General features: G+C 43.1%; 1 protein-coding gene across 3 annotated transcripts in view; it reads right to left on the bottom strand.

The window, feature by feature from the left end:
• Positions 1–2,904: 2,904 nt before the first annotated feature.
• Positions 2,905–10,622, bottom strand: part of LOC101337928 (phosphoserine aminotransferase) — a 33,717-nt gene continuing 25,999 nt past the window's right edge. For 2 of the 3 annotated variants that reach the window (XM_073806237.1, XM_019934634.3), the window contains 2 exons: positions 9,667–9,804; positions 7,817–8,988 (listed from right to left, as the gene is read on the bottom strand). In XM_073806237.1, the coding sequence (XP_073662338.1) occupies positions 8,883–8,988; positions 9,667–9,804 (244 nt within the window). In that variant the 3' untranslated portion in view covers positions 7,817–8,882. Of the gene's footprint in view, positions 5,767–7,816; positions 8,989–9,666; positions 9,805–10,622 lie in introns of those variants that run through there. The other variant, XM_019934635.3, reaches the window with a different exon arrangement.

Below are 10,622 nucleotides of genomic sequence, written 5' to 3'. Positions count from 1 at the left end.
GGAAAAGAGTTGGCGAGGAAATCTGGGCGATGGGGTTTGCAGGATCAGCCCTGTGACACGGAGCAGAGCAGTGGAAAGGCAGGGAGCCGGTCTGAAGCAAACGGGCTAATGGCAGCGCAGTGCCCACTTCTCCCTACCTCTCCTGTCCCACTGAGTGTACCATCTTCATGCACGACCTTTCTCTTCCCTCATCTCCCACATCTACCCACCCATCGTCTAAGTAGCTCATCCATTCCTCTCTCTTCCTCACAGCCACCGCCATCACGCACTATCGTTACTGCAGCAAGCACCGCTCTGCCTTCTCCTGTCTCCAGACTCCCTCTTCTACTCAGTCACGACACTACAGCCAGAAGGATTTTTCTCAAATGCGTATCTTACGTCACTCTGCCGCTTTGACTCCTACGATGGCTGGCCCGTTGTGCTTGGGATCCCGTCCACATTCCACGGCAGGACTCCATCGCGTCTCCAGTCTCCCCTCCCCTGACATACTCCTCCACCCTCCACATTCCCACATCCTGAACCTCAGGCCCCTGAATTTCCTGGGGCAGCTCTCAAGTCAGGGCCTTCACATGTGCTATTCTCTGTCTTCACAGAGCCCTCCCCTATCCTGCACCTCTTCTGACTTAACCCCTATCGTGTTGGCCTCAATGGCAGTGCTTCTAGGAAGACTTCCCTGGTCCTCCTCGCCTGTGTTCCTTTGCACCCAACACTTTCCCCGGTGGTAGGGGTATCAGATTTAACAAATAAACCACACAAGTTTAACCGGGTGTCCTGTATTTTATCTGCAACCCTACCTGATAGGCACTTGTCCCAGAGTATGACAACTGCATGTTGACATTTTAATTTCCCTTCTAGGCTCCGAATCGCTTAAGGATAATGATCTTGTCAATATGATTCCCCATTTTGCTAAATAAATAGGTAAAGTTGGATGAATGGATCAGTGACTTGTGGATGGGAGTTTTTACTTGAAATCGTATAGAACTAGACTTCAGCCCTAAACAGGAGATGCTTAAGAGACTAAAAGGAGGCTAATGACAATTACTCACCCAAGTGGAGGCTCCTAGGTTAGTTCTGGGCCAGGCTCTCAGGGTGTAAGAGAAGAACTTGGAGGTGGAAACTGTACACTAAAGGGAAATGACCAGAAGGTATGACTGGAAATGATTATTTAAAGCTTTCAGCCTGCACAAAGCTAACAGACTAACTTCAGCTGGTTTGGGCATCGCTCTGGCTCAGTTCTGAGTCCTCCACACAGCTGGAAAGTTTGTGCTCCTGCTGCTGGGGTTAAATCAGTGGAAAAGGCCAGAAGGGTGATGCCAAGGATCATCGTACTCTTCTTACCTTGCGATGGTTTCCTAATAGAAAGCTTAAATCTTGCTATTTTCAGACCCGGTACCCAAGGGCCAGTACGTAACAAGTATGAAAACAGTGAGAAAGGCGGAAGAAAGGCAAGTTAGAGCACACCATCTAAAGAGGCAGCCTCTACTGGCTGCAGACAAACCTCCATGCTGAAATGCAGGCCCAAATCTGCTCCCCCTTCAAGAAAAGACAGGAATCAGGATGTTAAGGCTTCATCGCATGATTTTTTTTTAACGTGCCCATTAAGTTAATAAGTATTAAATGGTTCAAACAAAACACAACTATAAGTTTATTTCTCTGTGCGGGCTTCCAACACTCTACAGTGGAATCAACGTGTATCTCCAGGCTGAGATTCCCCTCAACTTGCAAACCTCAGGCAGATGCTGATTCAAACCCCAGAAGCCTCTAGCTGAAAATCAACGTCTAAGATGCCCTGCGGAATCTAAGGAAGCATTTGCTAATTTGCTCTGGGGCGAAATCTTCTATCAATATCAATCAGGCATGAATGTAGATAATTTTCCCATGCTATCAATATAGTCATCTATATGTTTAGTCAATGTTTATTGAATATCGCATAGGGAAGGTTTGGTGGTCAGTAAATAGTGGAAAGAGGCCCAGAAGAACACGGTACAGTCAGGCTTGAAATCCAGCAGGTACACGCCTCTGCTGCCATACCAGTTATTTACATACTTATCTACTACTTCCATCCTAGTTGGTTAACAGTCTCTGCCCCATCCCTAGCCCCGTGGGCCTCAGACCCCAGCAGTGGGCCACTCATCTGTGGCCACCTACGGCGAGCTGGTGCTTTCCTGTAGTCATCCTCCTTTGGCCACTAGTAACTTTGGCCTCTCTAGGGTACCACACTAGTTGTTCAATATTTTGAGCATCACACACCAACTCTCTTAAGAGAAAGTAAAGTGATAAATGTCTCCCCAGATGCTCACGTGGCTTTTGTCTCTCCCTAACCTCTTTTCTTGATTGACTCCTGCTCGACCATTCAGATCTCAACTCAAATGTCACTTCCCACTTCTCCGTCTGGACTGTTTCCCTCTGACACTTAGTCTCACAGCTCTGTTCTTTTACTTCATATCTTGTATCCATTTGCTTATTTGTTTGCCTGCCTCCCTGACTAAGCTGTAAGCTCCATAAGGGCAACAAAAAGCAGAACTTATTTGGCAAACTGCACAGGCTTCTATATGGTTTAGGTGGGACTGGCCACCTACCCAGCTCCAAGGATGGGTCCTATTGTATTCCAGCCAGTTAACATGTCCCTTCTTCTGGGTCCTACTCATTGGCAAAGGAATGAGAAACTGACCTAAGGCAGCCCAAGCAGAGTGAGCCTGGACACTGGCGGGGAAAGCAGAGCTACGGACCTGTTCTGAAGAGGCAATGTCACCAATGTGGTTATCATGAAGCGTGACACGAAGGAGGACAAAGACGCAGAGTCCCAGAAAGGTGGTTCCAAAGAATACGCACCACTGGACTCTGGAGTAAACTAGACTTGGGCTGGCCCTCATCTTTGGACTTTTCAGTTACGTCAACCAATAATTCTTTTTTTTTTTTTTTTTTGCTTTAGCCAGTTCGGACCAAGTTTTCTATGTATTGTGACTAACGAAATCCTAATTGATATATCTTGCCCCTGTATCCACAAGAACCTTGCTCATGGAGGACACCATATCTTGAACAATATGCCATTGGGAGAACTGGGGATGGCTTAATGGGGGAGGTGAATGGGTAACATCAGCTGGAGCCTCAATTTGAACACAGTTCTTCAGAAAATACGTTAGACTGCCCTCGATCTAAATGCATCAGAAATTCAGGAGTGTTTTCCCCGGTGTGTTTTACAGCAGAATAGTTGCTACCTGAGGTTATTAACCTGCTCACCTGTCATTTCCTAAGAACTCCTGAAGATTTCTGCTTCAACCTCTGGACTTTCAACCTAAAGAAACTATGGTTTTAAACTGGGGGAAGGGAACAGGAAAGAATGATTCAGCCTCTAGCCGCTTTTTACTCTGCTGGATAAGATCATTATTTTTTTTCCCCCAGAATGACCTGTAACATTTCTTACGTTTCAACTTCATTTCTTACGTTTCAACTTCAAGTTTCATTTCTCGGGATGCCTACGGCTTTTCACCTGGCTAGATGGAAGCCAAGATTTTACATTTCTCTTGGGGGCTATTCTGCTAGGCTAGAGTCATTAGAAGCAATTTTAACTTTAGGTTGTTATATATAGCACATCTTTCAAAGCATAATCAGGCTCTGTGGTTCATGATCTGGTTATTAGATTAAAGGTCTGTGTGGCCAAAGGGTTGTACTTCTAAAACTATTGAGAAATAAACAAACTAGACTAGACAGGGAAGGAAAAGTCTACAAGTTGGTCCCTATATCCTGATCAGGGGATTCTTTTCCTCCTTCCCTGGTTCACCAAAAAGCACACTTGCCCATACTGCTCACATTCTCAAAATATGTTTGTTACTCTCAGGGCTCCTGGAATATATATCCTCCAACGGTTGCCTTTTGACTTCTCAGTGAACTGTTCTGCACACGCCTGCTTATATTTTAGGATTCTTTTTCCTTTGGGAGAGAGAAGAGTGGCTTGTAAAACTACTAGTGGAAAATAAGCATTAAGAATCACTTCACCTTCTCCATCAAATAAATCCACCTGAATTACTGGTTCTATGAACCAGTATGTAATTCAAAAGTTTGATGAAGAACAGAATACTCTGAGTCTCAAAATATCTCTCCATAAATTACTTATTAACTACAAAGGAACAAATAAAAACTTGACAGTGGAGAAAGTTCGTGGGCACCACCTTAACCAAGATGCTAATGAGACAGATGACCATGAGGGGGCCCCTGTAAGAATGCACAGAGAGACACACCGTCACCTCTGTGGAGCCCCATCCAAAGCACAGAACATGAAACAACCATGAGGAAACAGAGGACAAACCCAGACCGAGGATCATTCTACACCACAACCAGCCTATACTCGTCACAAACTCTCAATAATATGAAGAACAAAGAGGCTGGAGAATTATTTCATATTTAGACCAAAGTGACATGAGAACTAAGTGCGATGCATGATGGTAGACTGGTTCCTGGCCTGAAAAAATTAGTCATTAAGGATGTTACTGGAATAAGTGGCAAAATTTGAATATGGACGGTAGATCAGTATCAATGTTAAATTTCTGACTTAGACCACTGTGCTGTGGTTTGGTAAGAAAATGTTGTTTCACTTAGGAAGTAATCACTATTTCTAGGGGAAAGGGCACAATGTCTCCTTACCATTAAGGGGTTCAGGAGAAAAAAACATGTATATATGGAGAGACAGTGAATGCCAAAGCAAATAAAGCTAAATATTAATAATTGGTGAATCTAGGTAAAGCATATACAAGAGTTCTTTGTACTAATCTTGCAACTTTTCTTTAAGTTTGAAATTATATCTATAACTATATATCTACCTCTATATAGATACGTAAAATAAACACACACAATTCAAAATAAATACATCAACCTAAAATCCGCCTTATTCTTCAGGTATTGTTAGGCAAGCTGAAGAGAGACAAAGGCTAGGATACCAACAGGGATTGGGTCAGTAGATTCATTCACTAGGACCCTGAGTACATGTCTACTAACTTAAATTACGCTTTCATTTGAATAAAACATTTTGGACTTCCTTAAACTCAGTGCCAATTACTTATACATTTAAACACTCCAAGTATGAATTCCATACTTTTCCCCAAGTGAGGCGCAAGGCTGTCAATTTTCTCGTGTGCTAACGAGGAAGCAAAGCCAATTTCTATAACCTAACTATAGAACCTCTGTGTAAGTAAACTTTTTCTAATATGCCCAGTTCCCTATTTTCTTAGAAAATCCAATTTGCTCTGGGATTTCAAATACCAGAGGCTCTTGTTTTTGTCACAACAAATGAACTATTTTATTCTTTAGCTTCTTAGAAAGAAATTCAATAAATCTTTGCTCACTGCCAGCTTTTCTAGCTCTCTCCCAGTATCTCTTTGATCAAGCTTTTCCACCCACTCTGGAATAATCCAGGGGCAATTAGAACTTCTTACCTTCTTTAGCCCCAAAGGAGACCATTTATCACAAACTGTCATGGATTCCGATTCTAACTTACCAAGAGCCCAATTACAAACAGAGGCAAGGAATCTTCTTTCCAATTAAAGTGATTGATTTCTTTGCAGACGGGGTAGCATTTTGCTTTTTAATTATGTTCATTCTGATCAAGTGTGAGAAAATTCTTCTTCATTTTATTTTCCTTCCAAAGAACACGATACAACAAACATTAATCACACAGTGATACAAGGCCAGGCCTGCAAGGGCCTCCGGCAGAGCTGGACATCTATCAATGGGTCTTGTCCATTTTACGGGGTCTTAGTGGCTCCTTAAGCTCTAAAGGGGAAAAAAGGGAATATTTGTTACATCACATAGTTCACCTGAGGGCTTGCCAAACCTTCCAGCATCTGCTAAGTTGTGACGAGACAGCATTAGATACTTAGATCAACACAGACTAGCACGGAACAGAACAATTCCAATTTTGTTTCTTGTGCAGGCAAAGAACAGAGCCGCAGTGCTGGGGATGAAGCAGTGTGTGGAGGTAAACATAAGCAACGTGGGAACAAATCTGTTTTTTCTCACTTAGGTGGTATTAACATGATTATGCGTTGTCAAATATTGAAAGAGAAAAATAGTCAGAATCAGTTTGGGAGAAGGACACTTTGGAAGATCTAAAGGAAGATGAGGCCACCAAGCCTTACACAGATGTCCCAAGGCCTGAAAGACACCTGTCCGTCCACTTTGCTTTTAATCTTAAAGACTGGCCAGTTGTGGCTCCCGCAGCCTGTTGACCCGGGGCCTGCATCCTTATCTCCCCTTCCACCTCTCTCCACGTGGTCAGCAGACTGGCGTCCGTTCACTCACTCGAGACATTCAAAGGTCAAGGTTTTCGCTCAGTGAGTATCTTCCAGCGACCTGAGCTCCAGACAGCAGCGACTACCCTTTGTCCTGGTATGAACGCAGCTGCTCACCGTTTTCCAAACACTTTCACACAAATATAAAGAAGAGTCTGGGAGCCATCCAAGATTCTACATTTTAGTAAAAAATGAAATTACATAGTAAGCTTTTGAAAAGTTAAAACATCCTCGTATGTGAGATTGTACCTCTGCCTTTACTGCAGGCTGTTTGCGAAATTCAGGAAGCTCTGTCTTTCCATTCATTAAACGGACAGTCGTTGAGCTCCTCCTAAGGGCAAGGCAGGATGCCAGGTGATGGAGGTGGAGAAACAGGGCTTGTTCCTTGCTCTGATGGGGAAGGCATGTAAGCAGACACCCTCGGCACAGGAAAACACAGAATGGAGGTGCTGTGACGGGATAAAAGGGTCACGCTTATAAGAACAAAGGAAAAGCGCATCCTTCCAAAGCAGGAGACACAAACAAGGTCAGGAGGTTGGCAGGTGTCTTGAAGGAACGTCAGTCTTGCTGAGCGGGGGCAGGAACTCCAGGCTTACCCGACGTAGCATGGGCATATACGCTCGCCACATTCCAAGAACCAGAAACACAAGAAAGAAGCAGCCAGACCAGATACCACAAAGCTGTGACCGCTGGGCTCAGAAGCCTGGGCTTTTTTATGAACCAAGGAGGAGCATGAAGGGGAAGTGATTGTCCAACGGGCTGTGCTGGTAGGGGCAGGTGGGGGCAGATGAGGCTGCTGAAATGATCCGCTGAGGGCTGACAGAGCTGGCTGTGGCAATGGGAATGGAAATAAGTGGAGATTCAAGAGATCTGGGGCCAGTACAAAACACAGGGACTTGTCACCATCACATGAATGGATGAGGAAGGAGGGAAAATAGACTCTGAGAACTATTATATGTGAACACTTGGATGGCGTCCAAGCACTGGCCGGCTTTTGCCATTTAAAAATGTACTGTGGTTATCAGTCACATCCTGCATTGAGCCCTCGTTTTAAGCTCTTCAAACATCCCTGAGATAAGTAGGGGAGTTATTTCAATCCTCCTTTTCACAGATGAGAGAACCAAGATTGGTAAGGTTTAGCCCTAAGCAGGAAACCCAACTAACCCAACTAATTGGTGCAGAGCTGGGACGAAAGATCAGGATAGTCCTCATTACACATCCAATGAAACACGAAGATAGCTCAGAACTGTCCTAGCGGCATGTTTCCAGCCTAAGGGGGACAAAGTTCATAGAACTGTATACCGTGAGCTGTGTTGTAACGTGGTTTGTTGATACTGTCCATTCCAAAAGCCAACGGAAAGGTACCAGTGTGCTGAATCATTAAAGACGTGGATGTACAGGACTCGAGTCTTACACCTTTTTGAAGAAAATACCCTTCACAGATGCTATTTTTAGACTCAAGTTTTCCCAACATAAAGTTTTTAAAAGAACAATCTGTCTAAAAAGCATGTAAAGAAATTCATTGACAAAGGTTTAGATGTTTTAGGACTTTAATGTCCTTCGCACGGTCAACATAAAACACTGACAATGGATAAACAAGAGGGGAAAAGACTCTTCAGCAAAGATCTTCCCGAACTCATGGCATCACTGGTCAAACACCAGAAAGAGAACAGTCACGTGAACAAACAGTAAGGGAGTTCAACAGAGATGTTTAGTTTAACAGCATAACTGAAAAACAAAGAACCAACCAACCAACCAACCAACCGTTCTTCTACCCACTGAAAGGAAAGTAAAAGTGAATCAGGGAGCTTCCAAATCTTGTGAAGCAGCTTAAAAAGGGAGAGGGGAGGGGGAAGGGGAGGCACACAGCTGTTGAGAACGTAACACTCTAATGCACAAGGTCAAGGATCCCAACAGCTTCTCAAAGTCTCAACATACATCAACAAGAAACGTATTATTAGAAATATAAAGGCACAGAGATATAAATGCATAGAGATATAAACTATTTGGTATTAAAAACAGACCTTGCTATAGAAACATATAGTATGCCACTTTTATCTCTTTATGAGAATAATGGTATGAAGAACGATCTCCGGTTTGCCTCTCAGTCTGGAACATCACAACACGGTCGGTGGTGACCTGAATTAATAGCCGCAGAATTCAGAAGACCCCACTGCTGTCATCTTGCAAAGGATCAAAATTCAGCACCGAGAGGGCTCCACCCACCCTCCGTGCTGTGTGTTTGTGTGTCTCTAAAAATAATAACCTGCAGTTTGCATATAATTAAACTCATAGACAGCTTTGAATATGAGATCTAGGCAGAAAAAGTAGCAGCAAAGACAACAGTAGTTAGAATTTGGTAGAAAAGCAAGAGAAGATTTTTTAAAAGCTTCCAGTTCAAGTCAGAATTAAGGTTAAGTTTCAACTGCTTGGGACAGCTGTGGATGTTTTGCTGTTCTCTGAAAAAAGAAGAAAATCTATCGGAAGCATGTTCATTCGAGAAAAATACTGTGTTTCTTTAGTTTTTTTAGCCATGCCCAAGTGACTTTCAATTTTGTACATTGTTCAAGGGCAGAGTGTATATTGGTTAGGATGTGCTCATAGCTGGTGCATCTCCAAAAAATTCTTCATGAAGGCTGCCAGCTTCTGGACATCTTCGATGGTGACAGCATTATACAGAGAGGCCCGAATGCCTCCCACGGACCTAGAAGAACCACAGATGCAGCTGTTAAGAACAGGAGCATCTGGTTGAGCATCAAGACAACCCTCCTTCCCGTCACCAGCACCTGAGAGAGTCACGGCACCTGAGACTATCGTGTCCAACCTCCCACCTGAAAGCCCCCGCGGGTGGCCAGGAGCTTCACACATCTCAGTCATTAAAAAATTCCTTTCCAACGCAGTGGAGAACCGTCACGCTCACATGGAACCTAGGTTAGCTCAACTCTTTGATGAGCCTGCCGTGCAGGGGGCAGGGAGCAGGCAGCTATTCTCATGCGTGAGAACACACATCTTCCATGGAGCTCACAGAATTAACTACTCTCTCTGATGCTCAGGGGAGCAACAGTGTCTGTTCTTACACTGAACAGGCTGTGCCAGCTGCACCAGAGCTGGGATGGCACTCTTTGTGCTGTCAGAGCAGAGATTTTCAAAGGTAATTTTGACCAAAGCTCCTAGAAGATGTGGCCCCCCCCGCCATGCTCTCGGCCGTGGGATCGCGCTAAGGGGTCTGTAAGCAGCAGGAGAACCCCCGTAACAAATGGTCTTTCCCAACTAGTTACAATAACTGCTTCTCCAGGATGGGTAGGCTCCTAGATGTGTCTCCTTCTGCGTCTGAAAACTAAACCAATTCTCTGACAAGCTTCTGGATGGGACAAGTACTCACCTATGCCCTTTCAGGGAGATCATATTGAGTTCAAGAGCTTTGTCGAGAAATCTTTTTTCTAAAGCATCATCTCCTTTGGTGTTGCCAATGCGGAATGGAATATTCATCCTGCTTCTATTCTGGGGCTCCACTGGACATCTGAAAAACATGTTTTTTGTTCCAGCTCTTTTTCTGCAATGTGCAACTGCCATTAACAAGGCAACAGAAAAAAAGATTTTTATTAAATCCAAATAAACCCATTTATATATTATATTTAAGCATTCAATAAAATAAGGATCACATAATTCCAGGAAAGTGAATATTATTTAATAAACAGAGAGGGATAATTGTAGTGCTGTATAGGGAAAATTGATTTAGATCGAAAACTTATACCCCACATGAACTCTATGTCAGTTATTTGGTTACAGAAAAGCAAAAAGAAAAAAAAAGTAAAGCATTAGTTACAAAAAATAAAGTTATGCTAACATGTGAAGAAACATCATAACATTGGATTACTTGGACATTTTTTGTATGTTTGAACTATTTCCTTAAGTCAACTTCCCAGAGTAAAACTGTTGGCGCGCGCGCACACACACACACGGACAGACACACACAAACACCACACACACACACAAAACACACAACACACAACACACATTTACATGGTTCTTGACAGGAGCTGGGAATCAAATTCAGAACATATGTTTTCAAAAAATATGAGAGTACATATTTAGAGATAGAATTAAACCAAATACCTGAACTAAAGCCCATCCAGAACACCATATATTCTGTAATTAATTACAACAGGTAAAGTTAGAAACGACCTACGGCCACCATAGAAATAAAATAAATTATAACATTTCTTTATAACTAAATATTAAGATGCCACATAAAAAGATAAATATAAAGATTAGGCTGCAAAATGGAACTGGTTTGTGATCTAATAAGTCAAAAATTTTAGATGTTATGGGTACTCT

The sequence above is a fragment of the Tursiops truncatus genome, chromosome 6, assembly GCF_011762595.2.
Source record: "Tursiops truncatus isolate mTurTru1 chromosome 6, mTurTru1.mat.Y, whole genome shotgun sequence".
NCBI classification, from domain to species: domain Eukaryota; kingdom Metazoa; phylum Chordata; class Mammalia; order Artiodactyla; family Delphinidae; genus Tursiops; species Tursiops truncatus.
The sequence above is the reverse complement of the archived record's forward strand: the minus strand, read 5'-3'. Positions and strand labels throughout refer to the sequence as shown.